The sequence below is a fragment of the Equus asinus genome, chromosome 5 (genome assembly GCF_041296235.1).
Source record: "Equus asinus isolate D_3611 breed Donkey chromosome 5, EquAss-T2T_v2, whole genome shotgun sequence".
Classification (NCBI taxonomy): domain Eukaryota; kingdom Metazoa; phylum Chordata; class Mammalia; order Perissodactyla; family Equidae; genus Equus; species Equus asinus.
Window position 1 is genome coordinate 36,910,044 of NC_091794.1, and position 26,299 is coordinate 36,936,342.

General features: G+C 36.3%; 1 protein-coding gene across 13 annotated transcripts in view; it reads right to left on the minus strand.

The window, feature by feature from the left end:
- The window catches only part of VPS8 (VPS8 subunit of CORVET complex), a 236,928-nt gene that overhangs the window by 103,211 nt on the left and 107,418 nt on the right, over window positions 1-26,299 (minus strand). For all 13 annotated transcript variants that reach the window (XR_011503258.1, XR_011503257.1, XR_011503256.1 and 10 more), the window contains 9 exons: window positions 23,343-23,385; window positions 21,849-21,921; window positions 21,437-21,556; window positions 13,165-13,236; window positions 8,588-8,707; window positions 7,204-7,260; window positions 3,800-3,882; window positions 2,972-3,056; window positions 1,679-1,777 (listed from right to left, as the gene is read on the minus strand). Coding sequence is in view for 9 of the 13 variants with exons in the window: in XM_070509286.1 (XP_070365387.1) it covers window positions 1,679-1,777; window positions 2,972-3,056; window positions 3,800-3,882; window positions 7,204-7,260; window positions 8,588-8,707; window positions 13,165-13,236; window positions 21,437-21,556; window positions 21,849-21,921; window positions 23,343-23,385 (752 nt within the window). In the remaining 4 variants the exon portion in view is untranslated. The remainder of the gene's footprint in view (window positions 1-1,678; window positions 1,778-2,971; window positions 3,057-3,799; window positions 3,883-7,203; window positions 7,261-8,587; window positions 8,708-13,164; window positions 13,237-21,436; window positions 21,557-21,848; window positions 21,922-23,342; window positions 23,386-26,299) is intronic.

Here is a 26,299-nt window from a genome sequence, read left to right on the forward strand (position 1 = left end):
TTTCATTAGATTCTCAAAAGAGTTCTGTAACTCTGAAAGCGTTAAGAACCGCTAATCTATACACTGTGTATACTGTCAGAAAACTTTACTACGAGGATTTTTCTCCCTACATATTTAATGCTGATTTTATTTACATTACTGAAGCCACAGAAGGCCTTCAACAAAAAGTCTATATATTTGTAATCATGGCCTTAAGAGATATTAAAAAGTTCAAGGTGAAAAAATATGCAGATATGGGAAAAGCAGTCAGCACACAGAACAGTTGTGCAGCAAAAATACTCTTGCTTCTCCAGTATGAGTTTTCTGCCGAGCAATTTGTTTGCTCATTGATTAATTCATCACGTTTCACATTATGTAGAAAGACATAACTTCATTTCTGGATGTCTGGAGTCCATTTGCTGAAACCACTGCATAATGCAGATGAAGAGAAATGAAGAATGGGCCATAATGTAACTATGGAGACTTGAAGGGGATGATGAAAGGAAAAAGAATACAAAATGATTAAAGGAAAAAAGAGACAACTCGAAATAGGAGAAGTTTTCTTGGGCTCTTTCACCAGGATATATTCATTTTGTTGTTAGCAGGAGTATGATAATGTTAAATAACATATATATGTTCTCAATCCTATAGATGAAAGTCTGGAAATTACTTCAGACCACACATCTGATCACTGACTGCACCACCTTTCACACCAGATGTTTCACATAAGATGCTGTTCACATTTCTGATCTTTCTACACTTTACAACCAGAACAAAGTATTCATATCACATGCAGTATTTTCTTCGAGTTTCAGAGCTCATACTTTCTTACCATTTTTCAAATGTATAAAAATTTAAAACACGCTGAATAATCATATCTTTCACTACATCTCTAAACCCATCACCAGAGGCTACCCCATCACCTGATCTTTGCTACAAGGAGGAGAGAACCTTTGTAGATCCAAAAGTAAGAGTACCTCAGCATCTTTCGTTACTGTTTTCTTTTTTTTCAATAATCAGTGACCCATAAGACAGAATAGATTTCAGCACACCTGCCAGCTCTGTTGGTCTCTGAGGTACATTGTATGTTATGAACCTAAGGAAACTAAAGTGAGGAGTGCTTTGGGGCCCCTTTTCATAATGCATTCTGATCACATGTTCATCACACATGTACTGGTCTCTCCATTTAGGCATCTATAAGCATGGTTTTTAAAAAAGAACTTTTTGTTTCCAAGGAAATTCTTGCATTCTTGTAAAACAGCATGCATAAACAAAATCAGAATCATCATCCTGTTACCTAAGAAAAGGAAATACATCACAGAGAACAACTCACTGCAGTACGGTTTCTAAAATTCCATTGGGAGATTAGGGAGAATGGCTCCTAGCATGTGTTAGGGAAAAAGACCAGTAGTACTCTTAGAATCATTCTTAGAACACTGTAAAAACCCACTAATATTCCAGCTTCTCAACTAGCTGATTGAACATGGGTTATTTTCATAAGTCATGATATAATAAATTGATTATGACATAGGTCTTACAAATACAAATATGAAGTGGAATAAATTATATGAAAAAGATGTTAATCCTCAAATAAATCAGCTTAATAATATGACACCTGTCATTGCTTAGTTAGCAAAAAGTTAATTTGGGAGATATCCATTCAAATGGGCAAATTTAAAAAGTTCTGTGGAATCAGCACCTCAATATGATCCATTGCTTTCTGCCATACAGACTGCTTCTCCTCTGCACTGTGTCCAGGAATGGATAAGATATTGTGAATATAGTTGAAGACTTCTTCCTAAAGAGCACAGACAACATAATTTATTAATTCATTCACTCAAACAATATTTAGTTTTCTATTCAGTTCCTTCAACATGTCAAAATTTTTACCCACTTCAGGGCCTTTGCATACACTGTTCTCTATCCTGAAACACTTTTCCATTGGCTTTTTGCTTGACTAACTTCTCACATTCCAAAAGTCACTTTATATGCCACTTTCTCTGAGATTCCTTCCCTGGCTGCTCTGTATACGTCAGTTCCCCCATTATCCTCTAAAGTTGCACCCAGTTTCTCTTCTCTAGCACTCATCACAATTTGTAATTACAGTAGTGCCCCCTTATCCATGTGGGATATGTTCCAAGACTCCCAGTGGATGCCTGAAACCATAGACAGTATTGAACCCTACATATACTGTGTTTTTTCCTATACATATATATAATAAAGTTTAATTTATAAATTAGGCATAGTAAGAGATTAATAACAATAACTAATGATAACATAGAACAATTATAACAACATAATGTAATAAAAGTTACCATAGATCTTAGCAAATTCAAAGTATGACTTTTTCATTCCTTATTAAGTTGAGCACTTTCACCTTTTCATTTAAAGGAAGCACTTTACGGCTTCTCTTCAAATTGCCAGCATCTACTCTTGCGCTTTGGAGTCATTATTAAGTAAAATAAGGGTTAGTGGAACACCAGCACTGTGATAGCACAACAGTAGATGAATGGGTGAGTAGCCATACAGCCAGTGTGGACATGCTGGACAAAGGGATGACTCACGGCCTGGGCAGGACACCACGAGATTTCATCACGCTACTTAGAAAGGCATGCAATTTAAAACTTATGAATTGTTTATTTCCGTAATTTTCCATCTAATATTTTCAGACCACAGTTGATCATAAGCAACTGAAACCACAGACAGCAAAACCGTGAACGGGTGGACTACTGTGTATATTTGGTTTTCTTACTGTCAAGTCACTGTCACTAAACTATAACTTCTAAAACTGCAGGAACTCTATCTGTTTTACTTATAAATGTATACTTGGCTAGTAGGAGGCACTCAAAATAAAACCTGTTGAAGAAAACCTTGAATCAGCAAACATATGTCCAAATATTTCTACTGGATAATTATACCTACTGAATAGTTATTTCTACTCGGTAAGGGGGTGCTGAGTAAGAAAAAAGGTTAAAATAGTCTCTTAACTCACCTCTCTTAGTGGGTCACGTAAGTAGCAATCAATAATTTTGTCATATTGGTGTTCTCGTTCATACATAAACTCACAAATTTGATAGCTACAACACAAAAGGGAAAACTTCAGTGTACCAAACAGGCAGGTGGTTATTAGCTTACCATTTCAAGAAGTTGCTTAGGTATAGAGGTTAGTATTAATTAAAATTACTATAATGGATGTGATTTCTACTGTTCAATGAAGTTATACTACTTAAGGGAGATGAGTATCTGTCATTCCCCTAAATCTAGGTTTAAGATGCTGCTGAATACCATGTTTATAAGAAATTTCAAAGCTGGGTACCAAATAAATGTTAAAGCAACCATGTGTCACATAAAAAATAGTTAATATATTAGATATCAATTAAGTTTTTCTGTTCAGAATTAAATATGTCAAATGAAATAGTTAACAAACTAGATAAACAGTAGTACTAACATACTACATCTTATTTGCTATGTTAAATTCTGCATTGTTTATAACATATAAAAATAACTGTCAAAAATCTATGAAATACCATGGAAATTTTAAGTAAAAAAACCTAAAGTAATAAATCATAAGACTGCCACTTCATTTTCATACTAAAACAAATGTACAAACACTTTAAATTTACTTGCTGTTAATTTCTGCAAATTTTACTAATTTCTAGACTTGAAAGGCAAAAACTTTCATACTTAGGTTTTTTGTTGTTATTTGCACAGCCTTTCTTAATTAAGAAAACAGCAATGTGTCAATAAACTGGGCTTCAAGTTAGAGAAAGGCAATTTAATAGTTTTATGGGAACTAAAATTTGGCTTCAAAACAACTTACAACTCTGCTTTTTCTGCCATACGGATGAGCCGACTCTCTTCAAATTGGACTATGCCTCCAGCTTGCAGCAATTCTAAAAGGACCTGAACATTTAAAATAAATGAGTAAAAATACTGGAATCTACTTTTATTTACTAGCTCTTTAAGAGTCCATTCAGCCACACCACCCCTTTTTTCCTTTTGTCTTATTACTTGCTGATGTTTCGGCCTGGCTTTCACATATAAAAGGGGTTAGACTGCCATTAAAATGTTGACCATATCGTATTTAAGTCTTATAAAAAGATAAACGGATCTATCTTTCAAACATGGAAGTAATGCCACAGTGTTTGGAAATAAAGCCTAACTAGAATATCTGATCGACCCTCCACTGAGCTAAAAATGTCCATATATATTCTTTCAAGAAGTATATTTTTGTCTGGCTTTTATGTCTTATGGTGCTTTAAAATATGTTGTTCACAGGTAGTATCCATGTTAATTTTTCTAATTAAACATTGGTGTTTTTCATAGTAGCATTATTTGCAAGAGCCAAAAGGTGAAAACAACATAAATGTTCATCAATGGGTGAATGCATAAATGAAATACAGTATATACATAGAATATTATTCATCCTTAAAAGGGAATAAAATTCTGACACATGCCACAACACAGATAACCTTAAAAACATCATGCTAAGTGAAATAAGCCAGTCACAGAAGAACAAATACCGTATGATTCCACTTACATGAGGTACCTAGAGCAGCCAAATCCATAGAGACAGAAAGTTGACTGGCAGCAGCCAAGGGTTGGGGGAGGGGATTCTGTGGAGTCATTGTTTAATGGGGACAGAGTTTCAGTTTGGGAAGATAAAGCCCTGGAGATGGATGGTGGTGATGGTTGCATAGCAATGCAATACACTTAACGCCACTGAATTGTACACTTAAAATGGTTAAAATGACAAATTTTATGGGATACATATTACCACAATAAAAAACAAACAAAAACATTGGGGTTCATATAATTTTTATCACAACAAGAGGCTGAATAATAAAGGTGACTAGGATCTTGAGATTGATTCATCAATATTTTTAAATAAATCTCAAAATACAATAGAATCATTACATAGTAAATAGAGCAATATGAGAAAGCTCTCTCCTGTATTTAAGTTTAAGACCTAGAATGACATGACGCTTCTCAGAACTCCAGGAAATCATTTAACAAACTATTTCTCTAACACAGGAAATTGATTACTTTCAGGTTAAAAAACAAAAGGCAGAAAAGAAGTAAAACCTATCAAACTTAACATTTCAGAACTCTAATTTAATGCTTTTGAGTACCATAATGTACTGTCATATAGAATAACTGCGGAGTGAACCCCTCCTGCCAGAAGCCTCAATGTGGAATAACATAATAGAAATGCCATTAGCTGGAGCCAGTCTTACAACTCACTGGAGCTGATTTTTAAATTTTCAGGAATTTTTTAAGTTGGATGTTAAATAGAGCCATCGCTAAAAATTAAATTATATAAATTCAAAATTAAACAAATTAAAAACAAAGGTAATACTCCAAAAACTCACTGCTTCCTAATTATTTTACTACATTTTACTATGTATGCTCTCGAGGTTAGTTTCTGTGATTATATCTACAGGGTGGAAATATTACAAAAACTGTGGTATTGTTTATCTCTTCCAAACTCCGTGTTCAGTGACATCATCTTGGCAAGTTGAAATCAGCTACAGTGGGAGTATTTACACCATGGAAATTGTCAAATGCTATAAATCAGGGCTTGTTACATTTTTAAAGGGTTGTAAAACAAACAAACAAGAACATGTGACTAAGACCACACGTGACCTATAAAGCCTAAAATATTTACTCTTTGGCCCCTTACAGAAAAAGTGTGCCAGTCCTTGATTAGGAAAGTGATGGAAATAACATTAATAAGGCAATCAAACTTAAAAGTGTACATGTCATAGTCATCACATTGTGAATAGCACAAAAAAATTAAGAAATTATGTTCCAGTGCAGGTATTCTAAAACTGTTATCAGATTCAGCAAAGAAGTCTCTTCATTGATGAATGAGCGAAGTTCTGACATTCTTTCGTGGCTGCACTTTCATCTTATTCATTTACATAAACGAAAATATCAACCGACATTGATATCAGAACTACACTTGGGAAGCCATTGTTAAACTTTTATCAGCACAACACTGGAAAATACTCAAAAATATTGCATAAACAAACTATTATACATAATGAACAGTACAAGAGAAAGAGTGCTGGATTAGAAGGGAAGGAATTGGGTTCTAATCTTAGTTGTGACCTTGGGCAACTTCTTCAGTTTTCTGTATTTTTAAAATGAGTAGGGAAAAAACCTACATAATCTTAAAGGGGACTCCAGTAATAGAACATTACTATCCTATGATTACTTCTCAAGGTTCAGCTTTTACATTTAGGTTTGGTTTTGATTTTAATTTAGTTATCTATATAAAAAGTTGTTATTTTATATAGCAATACCATGCATACCAGGATCCACATTTCCTGTCAGTAGAGAAATAGGGGCAAAACGAGAGTCCATGTAGCCATTTGTATTCAATATAATTTAAGAGAGAACCACAATTTTAGCAGCTGTTGTCTTCCCTAAGATAGTCTGCAGCGGTCACTGGGCCACAGCTGTGCAGAGAAAGGGGTCACTCTTGCTATCCCATGTTCTTATTTGAGTCTCAACCTCCCAGCTGGGCACTATTACCATAAAAAATCAGCAAAGCTCTCAAAACACTTAATCTTTGTAGCTTATCTGACAGAGTCTGGCTATCAATTTTAAATAGGTTGACTCTCTTAGTGCTCACAATTACAGTGGGTAAGCTTTTAAAGAATCCTCCTCCTAAAATGGACCCTACAGAAAGTGGCATAAGTAGAAAGAGGAGGTGATCGAACAGTTACTATCGCACAGTGACTTGCGGAGGGACAGATGGATTCTGGTCTTCAGAAATGGCCAGCCCTATTGCAGTGGTGCTAGAGAGCACACCCAAAAGTTGAGTGTCTCAATACTCAGGATTCTGCAGCCTTTCTGATTCAGGATCATTGTAGCTAAGAGTGGTTACCAGATTAATGACACTGGTGAGAAGCAGGATACAATAGGTGCCAACTGTTCCTACATAATGGAGAAGGATGAAGTGTTCTCTTTAATGCCATGTTGAATGAAAGACAGGTCCAGTCTGCTTAGAAATTTAGTCTGACATAAGCGCCTTATACATGTACTTCAAACAACCATCCACACTATTTTCTGGTTGTCACTTTCTAGCTTAGCATTAGGGTTTGTCACAAGTCATTTTCACCTTATGTCTCATGAGGTCTAGGATGGAAGGGTTCTTTCGGGCTTTCTCTGTCTTCTCTCCCATTCTTTAGCAAAAAGAGTTCTAGTGGTTCATACCTGCTGTCTTTCAGAGTGTCGTGAGTCATCGTCAGGACTACAGAGGAATTCAAGGACCTAGTCAAAGAAAAGGTATTTTTTTATTGGATACTAGCATGCATGCCATAACACTGGCATAATGAAAACAACACCTACCCTTTCTATATCACCAACTCATTCACACTCAGCCATAACAAATACCACAGTATACAGTATCTTCCCAGCTGACGGCTCTAGTACATGGCACAGCAGGCTCAGGCACACTAACAATTTAACATGTACCTTGCACACATTTCTTTACTGTGTTTAGAAACATGATTAGAAGGCAGCATCATCTCTATATCTTAACTTTAAGATCCCTGATACCGTGGACCAAGCAGAGCACGGACTTTGTGAAGTCAGGCCACTTGAATTTGAATGTTAACTTTATTAACAATAATAACATTTATTGCTAATAATAGCACTTATTAAGTATGACCTTGGATGAGTGACAACCTCTCCAGGCTTTAGTTTCCTCATCTGCAAAACGGGGGTCACAACTATACCAATTTCAGACCCATTGGGAGCATTAAGTTAATATTACGTATTAAAGCTTTGGAATCGAGTCTGGCACCGTGAAGTGCTCAAGAAATGCTACTCATTATCAGCAACTTTCTCCAGAAAAAAAGTATTTTCTTTGCCACCTGTGGATTTGTAGGAGATAATTAACTGGGATTTGGAGATATCTTTAGAGCTTCAGAGTCAAAGTCATTTATTTGTAAGTAAATTTAGATTTTCTAAAAGTAATCTTTCCTTCAGATGATCAACATCATAGTATTCCTACCAGTGAGACGGGTGATTCTCACATTGGAAAATTCTTCAGCAAAGAATTCTAGGCAATTTAGAGCAACACAATAATTAAGAGAACAGAATTTCTATAAACCAATCTCCACAAACCACACTCCCATGACACCAAGTTACCAGGCAAAGTCATAGTATCCAGATATATTATTCTGTAAACAACATACAATTTAGATTCAAACTGAAACCCAAACAGGCTTCTCCCTGATAAGAAACTTATCCTATAGGCTGTTTTATTAAGAAACAGTGTAGGGGTTGGCCCCATGGCTGAGTGGTTAAGTTTGCGCGCTCCACTGCAGGCAGCCCAGTGTTTCGTTGGTTCGAATCCTGGGCGTGGACATGGCACTGCTCATCAAACCACGCTGAGGCAGCGTCCCACAAGCCACAACTAGAAGGACCCACAACAAAGAATATACAACTATGTACCAGGGGGCTTTGGGGAGAAAAAGGAAAAAATAAAAAATCTTTAAAAAAAAAAAAAAGAAACAGTGTAATCCAGTGAAGTGTTCTACGAACATTAAGTAGAGTAAAAACAACTCTAGTTCTCATTGTTAAAGACACTCACCTGATCAAAAAGGGTTCTGTTAACAAACAAAGTATTGTCAGGCTTTGCGAGCTGCCGGGCGAGGAACGTAAAGAGACACCCCACTTGTGAGGGAGTAAAATCAGAATTCTCCACCATAACCTGATGAGCAAAGAGACCATTTATTCAATACACCATCTGGTTTGACACAAAAAATATACAATTAGAAGGAGGGGGGACGTCTCATTACTGAAGACTCATGAAAAGATTCTTTTACTGACTATGCAACAACTCAATAAAAGAGCTCAATACCATTCAGAGAAGGAGCACAACTACTCACACACTCTGAAAGGAAAACATGTTAGCGATTTTGGGCATGTTTCTAGGCATGACTCAGATGAGAACTGAATTGTTAGAGAGGTGGATTTCAAAGAAATATTGATCATGTTTCCCTCTTGAATTCTTAAAAGAGAATCCTACTCAAATTAATTTACAGTAAATTAATAACCCTCCTAAAAATCTGCCCACTAACACAGGAAGAAGGGAGTTGCTTTGGGGTTTAAAAGATAACTTGAGAGTAAAAGCATCCCAGAAAAGAAGTCAGCAAGCCCACGAATCAATGAAGGAAATGGCTTCTGCCTTGTCTATAAACAGTTTCTTGAACAGATGGCTTCATGTAACAGGCTTTTTACAACCACACACAGTTATCAAATCATAATCATTCCCCTGCTTTAACAGAGCTCTCATCTCCAGAGTACCTATTATGTGTAAGATGCTATGGCAGACACATTCAAGGGAATTATCAATGAGACAGGAAGGTGAGACAGGTAAATGAATCTTAAAAGGCATACTGTGATCAACACTATTACAGAGGAACAAATGACTACAGAAGCACACTGGGGTAAATTCACTTCAACTGGTTAGACAGGGAACTTGAAAAGAAATGAGAAAAGTAGCTTTTAAATTAAGCTTTAAAGCCCATGAGGAACCCGTGATGGGGAAATGTCAGGAGAGAGAGCAATCCAGGCAGAGGGAAGAGTGAGCAAAAGCATGGACACAGGAAAACACCGTTTGCTTAGAGAAACTATGTGTTTCATTAGAATGCAGAGCATGCATGCAGAGGAGGCAGAAATTCGATTCAAAAAGATTAGGCCTCAAATGTCATTCCAAGGAATTTAGAATTTATTCCATCACAAACTGGGGAGAGACTAAAGGCGTTCAATCAGGAGAGTTGATCATGATCAGTATTGTGCTGAGGAAAACTATTCTGTCAGCAGTGTGAAGGATAAAATAACAGAGGAAGACCGAAAAGGTGAGAGACCAAGATGCATGTGACTGCAGGGGTCCAAGGGAGAGACAGAGGGGTTCTGACCAGGGCAGAGACAAGGAAAACGGAAGGAGGAACAGGTGCAAAAGACACTGCAGAGAAAGAGGAGACAGGACAAGTATTCATATGTGTGGAAACATGTGGCTAAAGGAGGAATAAAAAATAGATCTTGAGCCTGACAGGCAGGTAGGATAATGATGCCATTAACAAAGAGAGAATGCAGAAGTTTGAGAAACGATCACGTACTGTTTTGGACTTACTGGATCTATGGCAGCAACCCCACAACAAATTAGGGAACAGCACCCTGTCTCATCTACGGCAAAGACCTAAGTTCCCTCCCTCCATCCTCTATTCAAAGATAAACATTTCTCCTATTATAAAGCATTCCTGGGGGCTGGCTTTTGGCCTACCTCTTCTTACTGTGCTAGTCATATATACACTTCTTTCACCCTTCCTGCTTTTAGCCCAGCAATCACAGCTTGCTCAAGTGCAATAATCAGTCATTTCTAAGAGCGTGAGGATATTTCAAGTTGTAATCTGTGTGTGTGTCTCTAAATTCCAACTGATCATATTCAAAGAGCTTTCTACAGCTTTAGAATACTCAGTCATCACTCTCTTCCAGTGTGCGGACCCTTGAGTAGAACTCAACTGCTGGGGCCCAACTAGTGCTTGTCTCTGCTTTTAGCCCTTCCTTTTGCTCTGTAAGCAAACTCCTTAACTGTCTGATCCTACAAACATCTTTGAAAACAGTTCTAACTCACAGCCAGTTCCCCTGGCACCTCAGCAAGTGTCTAATTGGTTATCACCCTAGAAATTTTGATTTCTCTCCATTTCCTCTCTCCGACCTATTTCAGAGACCATGCTGACAAAATCTGTAGGGCAATCCTGTACAAAGTCACATATTAACAGCCTTTCTCCTCTCTGTCTGCAGCCATTCAGCACACACAATAATGCCTGAGATCTGATGCTCATTCACCTGTTCTCTGGTCACTGCCTATACTCCCACTGTCACTGGCTCCCTCAGAAGTACCCTTTAACAGATTAGTACAACTCTATTACCAGAAATGAGAAAATAATCTCAAAAGTTCATTCTTCATGGACCCAAGGTAAATACTATCAAAACAATATATAAGAGTAGCCATTCCCCAATAGTAAGAACTTAAGTACTTACGGAGATTTCTTCTTTTCATTTGGATCATTCTTCTAACTCAGTATAGTTTTAAATTTAAATTCCAATTCAATCAACTTGAAAACATTTCTTGTATGTCTGCTAAGTTGTGGGCATTGTGCTAGGCACATTCTGGGCATGTTAAAACAATGGGCACCCTCCCCCCCAAAAGTCCTCAGAGTCTATACCTACAGGAAGCTCAAGTCTAGGTAGGAAAATACACATGTAAACAATTACCAAACAGTGTGTCTAGTGTAGCATCAAGTGTTACATGAACACAGAGAAAGGGCAACTAATCAAACTGGAAGTATGGGAGAGGATCCTAAATGAGTTTCTCACGGATGCTATTTGAGTTACATCTTGAAAAATGGTTAGGAATTTACCAGGCAGAGAAAGGAAAGGAAAAGGCATGACGGGATGAAAGAAAACTTATGCAAAGAATATAAGCCACAAAGATGACAGAGAAAGTTCAGTGAATTCCAACAATTTAGTATGGTTGAGGAGTTCATAACATGGCGGGGCGGTGGTGGGTAGGAGAGAGGAGCAGTTACAGAGAAGTAGTCAGGGACTAAAAAATACAGAAGGATCTTGGATGTTACATTAAGCAGTTTATATGGGTATGGCAGAAACTAGTACTTGTGCTCCAACATCTGTTCTTCCCTCCTAACTTAGAAACAGAATTCCTTATTTTGAGCTAAACACATGGTCACCCGTAATACAGAATATATTTCTCAGTCTCTTAGCAGCTAACAGGCCATAGATCTAAGTTCTGATCAACACAATATAAGCAGAACTGTTGTAGATAACTTCTAAGAAATTTTCTTAAAGAAAGGAACACTCACTTCTTCACCTCTTTCTGCAGTCAGGCTGGCTAGAAAGCAGAGGTGATGGCTGGAGCCTGAGCAGCCATTTTGAACCAAAAGACAAAAACCATGTACTAAGAATAAGAGCAGTAAGACAGAAGGGATCTGCATCCCTGATAAGTTTGTGAAGCCACTCTACTAAATCAGGTTCCTTATTTCCAGACTTACATGACAAAATAAATTCCCATCACAATCAAACCACTGTTAATTTGAATATTCTCTCACAGCAGAACTTAATTCCAACTGATCTAATGGGGAGCCATAGAAGACTATTAGGTAGAGAAGAGGCAAGATCACAAATTAAACAAGGACAAGATGATGTATCGAGAGACCATTTAGAAAGGTATTTTGGGCATTTAGGTGAAAAATCTCCATATTAACCACCTGGATCAAACTGGCATTATTTGGGAGCTTAGCCATCCTGTTTGTATTTTCATCACTGTCAGTCTTACAAGGTCAATAAATAGCTCAAATGACATAATGTATATAAATGTGCTTTGAAAATTATAAAGAACTATTATAATTGTAATGCATTAATGTTATGCACAGAGAACATTTTAATTTTGGTCTCTTGTCCAAAATAATCTAAAAGTCACTAAGAGGAAGAAATCTCTATTTTATAGCCAAATGAACAGGATGAAAACTCTAAGCTTTCAACTACAAGAAGAAATTGGCCTGGTTGAAGCTGTGCAGATGGAAAGGAAAAAAATCTGTCTCTGCATTCATTCATTAGCAACAGCATGAACCTCAAAATAGCTTTGGACTGAATCTAGTTAGATTCAGACTGGGATGATCGTCTTTGTGTGCCTCAAGTCCTAAGTGTCACCCATCATCTCAGTACAACGGTAAAACTACCTTAGCAACACTGCAATGATGGTATGAGACAGAAGGAGATTATTTACATTAATTGTTTTCTCAAAGCACTCTGAAGTTAGTTTCTATTGTTGCATGTAATCATACTAATGTAGCAATTATCACAATATACTTTTCTCAAGAGTAGTACCCTATATCCTTGTATCAAGTCTAAAGCTGAGAGACATTAAATCTTCTTTGAATGAATGATTAGTATTTCATTCAACTTTTGAAGACAAAGACATCATAATAAAATTTTTAAAAGACTGCAACATATCGCTTCATTAAACAAGATAAATGACTGTAACACAGCACTTCATTAAACAAGATTATTTTAGAACTTGCTATAAAATAATTCAACTTTCTTAATATAAACATCAACACAAAGACATTTTTTCTGAATACTTACTTTCAACAAAATATCCACAATACGTTGTTGATATTCTACGGCTTGCTTGTCATTTTTAAAATCTTCAAAAGTCTAAAAGAGAGAAAGAAAGTTTTAAAAATAATTATTTGTAAATTTTAGAAGGAAAGAAGATATTAAATTCTTATTAATAGTCAAGTAAATTCCCAAATAAGATAATCATTCTTCAGTAGTTTTTTCCTTATATATCTTTAATAACTTATTTTTAGTGAGTTAAGTAGAAAGCTACAACATTTAATATTGCACAGTATTCTGAAACTTTAAAAATAGATACAAAGCATAAAATATGGTGATTATCAGGCAACCAAAAAGTGATTCCAGAAAGGAAGGCAAAGTTTACAGGCAATGAAAAAGAAAAAACACTAATTCCAAGACACAATTGGTGACCAAGAGTTTGAGAAGGATGAAATACATGTTACATGCTCAGCCATCGTTCCATCTGTGCTATTTGGAAATAATAACTGAAATACAGTTTGTGAACTGTCATGAAAAATAATTTTCATAATTTCCGTGACAACTAAGAAAAAATGATGTTCAAAGATAGTTAAAAAAAATTATTATGGTAAAATGCCACAATGTTAAAATCCTCAAGCCAACATAAAAGGAAAAGGCATCCTATTTTCAAAACACTGCCAAGTACAGGACTTCTTATTTTATGTCCCTGCTCAAGTAGAGCCAAATATATTTTGAATAGAACACACACCAAAGTAAATGACAGCACCAGATTCTGAAAATACCTAGTACGTACAGGATACACATATGAAGGAGCTGAAATTGTATCCACTACCAAAAAATTCAAATGAAAATGTTTATTGAATAACAAGAATGATGAAAGACAAAGATCTTTCTTATGGTTCTCACTTTGCACATTAGGCTCTTAGAAATATTTAAATCCACACAGCAATAATTTACTGCTTATTTTCCTGAGAAAAGAAAATAGATTACATATTGTCCCAATAGATTAAAAGAAAACAGGAATTTCACAGCCACGAACCTTCAAGACTACACCAAGGTTACATTCAAACCAGAATACTTGCTGTTCTGTAAATTGGCCCTGAAATCCCCCAACTTCTCCAAAGCCCTTTTGCTCACACTGTTCTCTTATGAGCACGCCTTCTTTCCCTTCTGTCTGACACACAGTAAGTGCTTTAAACAAATGACTGCTGATTTGTCTAGTTAATTACAGAGAAAAGAAAACCCTTTCCTTTTTTTAATCTTTTTTTCAGCTATACTGGTTTGCTGCCAGTTAGTTGAGATATGCCGAAATGAGTAACCAAGGAGACACAGGAACTCTTAATCTGGAAAGCTCAAACAGAAGATACTTTGATGTTTAAGCAGGTTAAATATGACCCCGACTGAAGACAGACAGGGGGACTAGAAAGTCTCTCAGTTGTATCTTCAGGTTTATGAGAACAATAAACACGCACAAGCTCACGCAAACATCCCCCAGCCCAGCCTGCCAAAGTGACATGTCAACTCTGCAGGTACAAACTGAAGGTACTGTCTGCTAATACAAGTGCTATTCAACTAAAACACAAAAACACGGAGAATTAACAGATGCATTAAAATACTACAGCAGTGACAGCAAGGAAAAAAGAATTTCCTTATCCATTTTCCTTTTGATAGCTTGTATTCACTGCTTTGAAACAGATATTGAAAGTTTACTTCTGTAAACATAATTAAGTGGTGATATACTATATTATGAATATTAGGATATTCATAATGACATATTTTGGTTGTAGTTAACAAAATGGCACATCATTGTTAAACCATTATCATTCCACAAAGATGCTTCTAATTGTACAATGCTTGTTAGAGGAATAATATGCAAAGATGTCCTAATGGAGAATGACACAGTTTGCGAAGCAGAAAGGTAGACCCAAAACTCAGTCCAAAGTCATCTGGGAATTTTGTCATAAAAGCTTCTTTCCGTAGTCCCTTAAAAATTATTACAGTTTCTGTAAGATAATGCTGATTGGCTAAATCCTAATCTAGGGGTCAACAAACATCTCTGAAAAGGGCCAGAGGGAAAATATTTTAGGCTTTGTGGGCTACATGTGGTCTCAACAACATATTCTTCTGTTTTTATAACTCTTAAAAACGTAAAAAATATTCTTAGCTTGCACAGGCAGAGGCCAAATGGAGCAGCACTTGGTCCACAGGCTGTAGTTTGTGGAGCTATGTCCTAACACCTTCACACATCCCCCAACAAGATCTGTGTATGATAAAAAGAGAGCAAAAAGAATCACCCACAACCCAGGCTAATGGGAAAACTAGAAGGACAACAAACACTACAAACTTCAACTTACATAAAAGTGGGAAAATCCACATCCCAAATTAGCAGAGTTGGCTCCAAAGCCTGTAACACCATAAAGAAGTCAGGATAGAACTGGGGAGAAGAAAGGAGGCTGTGACAAGGTTTCACTGGTAGCAGAACACCTATAATACCATTCAATATTCACCTCCAGAAGCAAAGAGAAATCCACTCTGGGTGAGAAAACACTGACATCAGGTCTGAGACCTGGTGGATCAGAGCACAGGCCAACAGGAAGATTAAAGAAGGGGTCTGGCAAGTGTGGATCAGAGGTCTTGGTAAGATATGGCTTTTGGGATAGAGGAGGTACCTTGGAATGGGGAATTATTCATGGTAAAGAAGGAGGTGGCTCAAGATAAAGATCCTAACTAAAACAAGATAATGTCAAAGATTGAGAAGATGACAGACTACCTTCAAAAGACACAGGGTTTGCAGGTTTAGAAACTAGGCATGGATCTGCACACCACTCGTCAAGCCATGCTGTGGCGGCAACCCACATACAAAATAAAAGACGACTGGCATAGATGTTAGCTCAGGGACAATCTTCCTCACCAAAAAAAAGAAAAGAAAAAGAAAAAAAAGAAATTGTACTTAATTGTAGCAAATGGAGAAGTCACTTGAACTCGGAAAACAAGTATGCAATTTTCCTCCACTCTCCAACAAAGTCACCTATTATTGCTAGTCCAGAAAAATCCAACACAAAAAATGAGAATCAAAACAGCAGATGCAGGCACTCCAGAATAAAACAAAATAAAAACCAGCTACAAGATAGAAGTAAACTATAACGTTATCCCAATATATATTAAATATATTTAAACATACAACTGCAGATTTGAAAGAGTATCACAGAAATTTAAGAATTCAGGAAAGAAATGCACAAAAAGCAGAAAGATACAAACTAGGAGCTAACTGAACTCAGAAAAAAAAAACTGAAAAAAAGGACAAAGTCATCTCAAAATGAAGACAGATTTACAAGCCACCAAGGGAGAAGAGATATGATCAAAAGCACTGTAAGAGAAATAGAGAATGTAAGTGAAAAGAACCAAGAAAATGAAATTTGAATAAAGAAGTAAAAGAGATCAGAGAATAGGTGATAAATACAGACGATAAAGAAGATACAATACAAAAATAGTTGGAGTTTCTGAAGATGAAATATAAAATACAGTCATGCACCACATAACAACGTTTTGGTCAAGACCAGACCACATATATGAGGGTGGTGCCATAAGATTAGAATCATTTAGCTCAGGTGTACAGTAGGCTATACCACATCTAGGTTTGTGTAAGTACACTCTACGATATTTGCACAATGAAATCACCTAACGATGCATTTCTCAGAATGTATCCCTGTCATTAAGCCATGCATGACCACAATAAAGCAGAAAAAGTATTCAAATTGAAGAAAACTTTCTTGAAATAAAAAGACTTAAATTCACATATTGAAAGAGTCAACAGTATAAATAGTAAAACTGACCCAGAAAGTCAATTCTGAGTGATATCTTAGAGTAAAACTATTATTTTAAATATAAGGAAAAAAGTATGCTGGTTCTGTAGGAAAAAAGACTGTGTCCCTGGGAAAGTTAAGAAAAATCAGGCGAACATCAGTTTTCTTGACAGCAATGTACAAAGCAAGGTAAGAGGGAGGCAATTTTTGTTTTATCAAAATTTGAAAATTGTACAATAGTAGACAAAACATTACATTGAATCCTCATCACTCAGAAAAGTACACTGAAAACTACAAAATATTGATGAGAAAAATTAAAGATGACCTAAATAAATGGAACAATATACCTTTTCATGGGTCAGAAAACTCAATATTGCTAAGATGTCAATTCTCAAATTGACTAAATATTAAATACAATCCTACTCAAAATTCCAGCAGGCTTTTGTAGAAATTAACAAGATAACTCTTCTATTCATATTGAAAAGCAAAAAACCTACAAAAGACAAAGCAATTTTGAAGAACAAAAATATGGGGAGCTAACGTAATGTGATTTCCATACTCATTATAAAGCTACAGAAATCAAAACAGTATGATAGTATTGGCATGAAGACAGACAAACGGACGAATGGCATAGAACAGAATTCAGAAGTAGACCCACACATATTCAGATAATAAATCTCTGACAAAGTACAAAGACAATTCAGCAAAGAAAGGACAGTCTTTTCATTAAATGGTGCTGTAAGAGCTGGATATCCATATGCCAAAAAAACCCACAAAAACTTGCATCTAAACCTTGCATTACATGCAAAAATTTCTTCAAAATGGATCATAGATCTAAATGTAAAACCCAAAACCATAAAACTTCTAAAAGAAAACATAAGAGAAAATCTTTGCAACCTTGGGTTAGGCAAACATTTCTTAGATACGACATCAAAAGCATGAACCACAAAACAAAACTGATAAATTAGATGATTAAAATTTAAAACTTCTGCTGTTCAAAAGACATTGTTAGGAGAATGAAAAGATAAACTACACACTGGGAGAAAACATTTGCTAGGCTTACGTAATATGATAAAGAACTTGTATTTAGAATTTATAAAGAACTCTCAAAACTCAACAAGAAAAACACAATTTAAAAAAATGGGCAAAAAATTTAAACAGATATTTTACCAATATATGGATGGCAAACATATCTTCTTGGCTAACATATTTTAATAAAAAGATGCTTAAAATCATTAGTCAGAAGGAAAATATAAACTAAAACCACTATGAGATACTACTACACCTATTAGAATGGTCAAATTAAAAAGATGGACCCTACCAAGTGTTGTGAGAAGACGAAGGAAATGATACTCTCGTATACCACTGGTAGGAATGTAAAATGGTAGAACCACTTTAGAAAACAGTTTCAGTTTCTTACAAAGTAAAATAATACACTTAACAAATAACCCGGCAATTCCATTCTTTGGTATTTACTCAAGAGAAATAAACTTATGTCCACACTAAGGCCTATATGTAAATGTTCATAATAGCTTTATTCATAGTAGCCTAAAACTGGAAACAACCCAAGAATCATCCACTGGTAAATGTATCAACAAACTGTATATCCATAAAATGGAAAATTATAGAGACATAAAAAGAAACCTATTGACACAAGCAACAGCATGGATAAATCTCAAAAGCATTATTTTAAGTGAACGAAGTCAGAAAAAACTACCAAGTTTATGATTCTATTTAAATGACACTCTAGAAAAGGCAAAACTGTAGTGTCAGAAAGGATTGGGACTGACTACAAAACTGCAGAAGTGACCTTTTTGAGGTGATAAAAATGTTCTATATCTAGATCGTAGTAGTGGCTACAAGATTGTGTATATTTGTCAAACTCTTCTCTTGAAATGAGTGAACTATATTTTGTATAAATCATACTTCAAGAAAGCTAAATTTAAAAACTTTACTTGAAGAAATATTCCTAAATTTAAAAAAAGTAGGAAATGTAATTTAAAAATCTGTCACCATCCCCATTTGGGAATGCAGCCAACACTTGGTGCAGGCATGGAAGGAAACCTCCACTTGTCTTCACGGCATTTCAAATTCATTAAATACATACGAGAAGTAATTACTACATCTCCCGACTCCTCACCACACCCTTGTCCCCTCCCCCATCTCCTGAGCAGCTTGTTTCTCCTTCGATTCCCTACTGAATAAACAAATAAACCACTACATATCCCGTTCACCAAGTCAGGAATCTGGGAATTTTTGATGCTTCTCATTTGTCTTATCCTTCACAGCCAACTGCACAGTAAGCCCTAAATCTTAGGCCGCTATGCCTCCTCAAATATCCGTGAAACCCTTCACTTCTTAGTACCCCACTGTTACTGCCCGCATTCAAGCCACCATCACCTTCTCTTTAGATTACCACGAAAATTTGCTAATAGATCTTCTTGTCTCCAGTCTTATTTCATTTCAATCCATTTTCCATTCATCAGTCAGAATTTTCTAAACTACAAATCATGATATTCCTCTATGTAAAAAGCTTCAATGGCTACCTGCTGCTCTCGTATAAAGTCCAAACTTCTTACTATGGATTACAAAATTCAGTCTCTGCCTACATCTCTGGAGCTCTCTCTCTCTGCAGGCTTCCTTAAAGATGCAGCCACGCTGAATTTTTCTCAATTCCTTGAACACACACTGCTGTATTGTTTCCAGGTCTTTTTACATATTCTGTCCTTCTGCCTAGAATATCTTTCCCTAACCTAACTTCTACTCATCCTTTGAGACTCAACATGGACATAATTTCACCCAAGAAACCTTCCCTAGCCCTCCATTAGATTCCCTTCCGAGGTGTTGTACAGCATCCTGCACTTCTCCAATGGCATGTATCCCACTGTGCTACAGTTACTTCTCTACAATCTGGATCCTCTTCCTCCACAAAGGCAGGGTTTCTATCCCGTCAGCCAAGGATGCACCCCCAGAATACAGTACTTGTGATAAACTAGGCACTCACACATTTGTCAAGCAAACGAGAGACTATATTGCAGTTACTATCAATCTCAATATGGTAATTCAGACATCGGCATAATTCCAAATGACCTACAATGCTAACACAGCCCTTAAACAAATGAAAATTAGGTAAAATCAATTGTCGCTCTCTACCACTTTTTCCGAATCCCCTGCCCCACCACTTCCTGTTTCTTTTTTCCCACATGCCAGACACCAAGTACCCTTATGTCCTCTTCTGGATGTCGAAGATCTCCTAAACCAACCAGATCTAATTTCCAGTTCTAAGTTTCTTTTCCCCTCTTCATATGCAATTAAAGTTACTACTTCTGAAGTAAGATTTTAAAATTAAAGTAATTCAAAGGATAATTGGTATCTTAACCTTCTCAGGAGTACTTACTTTTTTTATTTAACAGTTTATTGTTCAACTTATAAAAGTACTATACGGTCCTTAGAGATATTTGCCCCATCTCACAGAGTTAGTCACTATTAATATTTAGGTGTATTTCCTTCCTGTCTTTTTTCTCCTAATACTGTGCATATACATTATTTGTGTGTTCTATACATTTCTGAGCCTCCTGCTTCACTAAACACTATAATATAAGTGCTGTCCATGTTATTGAAAGCTTTTTAGACTATAACTACAAAGCCATTTAATTGAGATGATATATCATGTTTTATATAATTATTCCCCTGGAGGCATTTTCACAGAGAACTTGGCTCACCCAAACCCATCTTTAATTGAACATGTATAAGGATGTTTTTTCAGCAGGGAGCTTCTGTGTTACATTTCAACTCCAGGTATTTCCACTATCACCACCACCACATGTACTTCAGAGCCTTCTTCCATATTTAGTGTGCCAACTAACAGAATTTATAAAATCAAAGATGCACCACATCTAACTCTGCTTTCTTTAACTTTTTGATAAGGATGTATTAGAAAGAGACACAGACACAGAGACACACAGAAAGAGAGAGAAAGAGAGAAAAAGAGACAGAGAGAGAATAAAGAGGGGGAGGAAGGGAGGGAGGGGGAAGGAAGGGGGATAAAGAATTAGAAAATACGGGTGGTACAACAAAATTAAAAATGTAGAAGTTTGAAACCCTGACTTACTGCTAGGGCATAAAAATTATACCTGCATAAGGATTATTACTTGCATTATTTTCTTTCTATTAAAAAATAATCATGCTGGCTTTTTTTTTTTTTTTTTTTGGTGAGGAAGATTGACCCTGAGCTTAAAAACCGTTGCCAATCTTCCTCTTTTTGCTTAAAGAAGATTGTCGCTGAGCAAACATCTGTGCCAACCTTCCTCTATTTTGCATGTGGGACGCCAACACAGCATGGTTTGATGAGTGGTGTGTAGGTCCATGCCTGGAATCCCCACCCATGAATCCTGAGCCACCAAAATGGAGCACATGAACTTAACCACTATGCCACCAGGCAGGCCCCAACCTGCCTCCTTTTAAAACACATTAAAATCATATCATTTATCTCTTACCAGTGCCAATACATTTAGAAATTCTCTTGTATCAAAATGTAGCAAAGTCCGAACATAGGGATAGATTTCTTCCTCAGGGGATGCTTCTGATGAGTGCAGGCGAATTAGAAATTCAAAAACCTGCAAGTTGAAAAAAAAAGTTGATTATTTTTTCACCTTACAAAGTATTTTGCCAAAGCAATGATTCCCACCTGGATAAAACAAAGGCAGGTTGAATTTAGTTTAAATTGCTACTATGTTATAACTTCTCTTACCTCATTCAACTACGATTATTGGCCTCAGTAATAGTGTGCAGGCTCTCCTGTCATAGCTAATGGCTCAGGACCACTGTGTAACCCTCAATTACAATTTGTCTTTAGTGCATCTTAACAAGAGGTGTTGATGGTAAACATGTGGTGAAAACAGCACCAACCTGGTTTTTAACCAAGGGAACAAGATCTTCAGGGATGTCACCAAGGGGATAGGCACGGCCTGCTAGACAACAGCTAGAAGAAAAGAAAGAGAACAGAGTTGGTGACTTACAATGGACTAACTTCCAGGTTGTTTCTCAAACCCAAGACACTAGCTTGATTTTTAAGCAGGCTCAGCTTTTGCCAGTTAGGGCAAGTTCAAACCCAGATCAAGATGACAGCCAGTTCAGAAAACATGGGTGACAAAGATGATAGTGAAGTAACACATCCTGTGACTGAGTAAGGACTTTCATTTCTTCTTATTTTTCCTAAGAAAAACCCAAGTTGCATTCTAAAGGGGCAAGAGGGAATAAGGACAGACTATCTAAAAGTCTCATACTCAGCATCTAGAAAGAACCTAACAGCACCATTATACTTTGATTTACCTGTTATAAGCCTGATGTTCTCAGAGACTTTTAAACCAGTGGCTCTAAAAATGGTGATTAAAGATGGAAAATGAGCTAGGCTAATAAACATCTGGAAAATGTCTGCAATTGGACAAGCCTTCAGGGAGAGTTAGAATCTCATGAGAAATTTAACTGTACAGTTTTACTTCCAAATCAGATTTTCCTATGGCTAATGACTTGCCTTGTAGGCTGACATATAAAAATGTCTTCCGAATATGTCCTCACTTTTTATTCATTTATTTTCTTTGAGGGGGGGTGGCATGAATTTTAAAACTATCTGAACTAGTCATCAATTTGAATGTTAGATTAGAGAAGCTGGATACCAGCATATTCTAAGAAGTTTAAAGCACAGATGATAGAGTCCTAGCTAAATGCTGCGTATGTTCTGCATCTGTAGAATCAACGTAACAAGTGTGAAATGGATCTCAAAGTTAATTCTGACACTAAATAGGAGCTAAAATGATGCTCTGGCAGGTTCTGCCAACTTCCTGCCTGCCTGCCAGCCTGGCGGCCAGTTATCTATCCAAAATTCTATCAGGACACAACTCTGAGCCTGCATAGTCTATCGGAAAAAACTCTGGTCCAGGAGCAAAGAGAGAAACATTTCAGCTTTACCTCTGTCACTAACTTTTTCATGATTTAAACAAATCTCTTGCCCTTATATATAAAATAGAGACAACACATATCCCACAGAGTTGTCGGTAGTACAAGTAAAATAATCAGGGTTTCTCAACCTCAGCCCCACTGATATTTTGGGAGAGAGGATTCTTCATTGTGGGGACTACTCTGTGCATTGCAGGATGCTTAGCAACATTCCTGGCTTCTCATTAGATGCCAGGAGCATCTGTCCTCCAGCCCCAGTTGTGACAAGTAAAAATGTCTGAGACATTGTCAAAGTCTGGTGGGTGGGCATGGGGGACAAAATCACCCATGGTTGAGAAGCATGGCTATAAAGGAAAGAACCCCGAAAAATGAAAAGCACTATATACATAAGAGGTGACATTTACAGAAGGAGCATACACACAGAGGAGTAAATAAAAAATCTCTTACCTAATATATACAAGAAGCTTGTTGCCCATAACAACTTGTTCATCTAAAATAGAAAAAGTATCTTAGCAATTCTCTTTCAAAACCTTTTCAGAAATATAATCTTTATGTGGAAACAAAAAACAAAACCTCCCATTTAAGGTAAGTATATTTCCAAATAGCAGAAAATTGAAATACCACTTTAGTTATTATTTTTAGAATTTCCATTAGATTCCTTTCACAGACACAAAATCAATGAGTCATTCAAGGGTACATGTAGAAGGAACAGATCTGAGGGCAGAGATCTATGTACTGTTGGCTTAAGCAACAGCTTGGGACCAGGGGAAGGTGTAGGACAGGCAGTGAGTTGATGAATTATAGACCATGACCAACGAATTAACATTAAGGCATAATTAGAATGTCTTCTCATTTGAAACATGGACTCTGAACCACCTACAGTGCTCTAGAGCTGAGAAGGCCATTGTTCACAAACGTTTAACAGACTTAGATTAAATGACCTTTAGGACGCTTTGCATTCTAAGTTATATCTAAAATGTAAGATTCTGTCATCTGGTAATATAAACCTATTTCTTGGTTACAATAAATAGGAAATATAATCAGACCGAGCTTTAGGCCAAGGGGTCAAGAGCAACAGAGAATAGAGTAGAAGCACCAAGAGTGGGTGGAGTGATCAGTACTTCTTATGGTGTGTAGATTATAAGAATTTGTGGTTAGTAATAATGATGAGCTGAACTTTCTATTTTTGATATAGAAATCAGTAATCCTTCACAAATACTCCAAATCTGTGCTATTGTAAGTGAAAATAAACTTGAAATTGGTCAAAATTATATGAATAATTACATCCTGATTCAATTCCAGGTTTTTTAAATTAATAAACTATTTTTTTTAGAGAAGTTTTAATTAGGTTCACAGCAAAACTGAGTAGAAGGTAGAGAGATTTCCCATATACCTGCTATCACACACCACACAACCTCTCCCATCAACATCCCACACTAGAGGAGTACATTTCCTATAATAAGTGAACCTACATTGATACATCATTATCACTCAAAGTCCATAGTTTACATTAGGGTTCACTCTTGGTGTTGTACATTCTATGCATTTTGACAAAGGTATAATGACATGTATCCACTGTTATAGTATCATACAGAATAGTTTCACTGCCCTAAAAATCCTGCGCTCTGCCTATTCATCCCTCCATCCCCCCTAAGCCCTAGCAAACACTGATCCTTTTACTGTCTCCATAGTTTTGCCTTTTCCACAATGTCCTATAAAAGGAATCATACAGTATGTATCCTTTTCAGATTGGCTTCTTTCACTTAGTAATACGCATTTAAGTTTCTTCCATGTCTTTTCAGGGCTTGGTGGCTCACTTCTTTTTAGTACTGCATAACACGCCATTGTCTGGATGGATCATAGTTTCTTCATCCATTTACCTACTAAAGAACATCTTGCTTGCTTCCAAGTTTTGGCAATTATGAAGAAGGCTGGTATAAACATTGGTGTGCAGGTTTTTTGTCTGGATATGTTTTCAACTCTGTGGGTCAATACCAAAGAGCACGACTGCTAGATTGTACAGTAAGACTATGTTTAGTTTTGTATGAAACCACCAAACTGTCGTCTACAGTAGCTGTACCATTTTGCGTTCCTATCAGCAATAAATGAGAGTTCCTGTTGCTCCATATCCTAGCCAGAATTTGGTGCTGTCAGTGTTCTAGGTTTTGGCCATTCTAATACGTGTGCATACTGGTATCCCATTGTTGTTTTAACTTGTAATTCCCTAATGATGTTGAATATCTTTTCATATGCTTACTTGCTTACTTGCCATATGTATATCTTCTTTGGTAAGATGTCTGTTCAGATCTCTTGCTCATTTTTAAATCAGGTTGTTCATTTTCTTATTGTTGAGTTTTAAGAGTTCTTTGTATAGTTTGGATAACAGTCTCTTGCAAATATTTTCTCCAAATCTGTGGATTATCTTCTCATTCTCTTGACATTGTCTTTTGCAGAGCAGAAATTTTTAATTTGAATGGACTCCATTATCAATTATTTCTTTCAGGAATGGTACCTTTCTTTCATGGATGGTGTATATCTAAAAATTCATCACCATAACCACAGTCAATTAAGTTATCTCCTATATTATCATCTAGATATTTCATAGTTTTGGATTTTACAATTACATCTATGATTCATTTTGAGTTAATTATGTCCTTACTGATTTCCTGCCTGCTGAATCTGTTCACTTCTGATAGAGGGGTGTTAAAGTTTCCAATACTAGATTTATCTAATTCTCCCTGCCATTCTATCAGTTTTTGCCTCACGTATTTTGACAGTTGTTAGGTGCATACACATTAAGGATTGCTATGTCTTCTTGGAGTATTGACCCTTTTATCATTATGTAATGCTTCTCTTTATCCCCAGTAACTTTCTTTGCTCTGAAGTGGGGCCTGTCTGAAATTAATATAGCTACTCCTGCTTTCTTTTGATTAATTTTATCATTGTATATCCTTATCTACTTTACTTAATGTGTCTTTATATTTAAAATTGGTTTCTTGTATACAACACTTACTTGGGTCTTGTTTTTTGATCCAGTCTAATAATCTTTGTCTTTTAATTGGTCTATTTAAACTATGGATGTTTAAAATGATTATTGATATAGTTGGATTAATATCGACCATATTTTACTGCTTTCTATTTCTTGTTTTTGTCCTTTACTTCTATTTCTGTCTTCAACACTATTCTGCCTTTTGTGGTTTTAATTGAGCATTTAATAGGATTCCATTTCCTCTCCTTTCATACTATGTCAATTACATGTCTTTTTTTGCTCTCAGGTTTGCAATATATATTTACAACTAATCCAAGTCCACTCCCAAATAATATTATACTGCTTCACAGGTAGTGCAAGTACCTTGAAATAACAAAATACACCCAATTTCTCCCTCCCATATCTGTATCTTTGC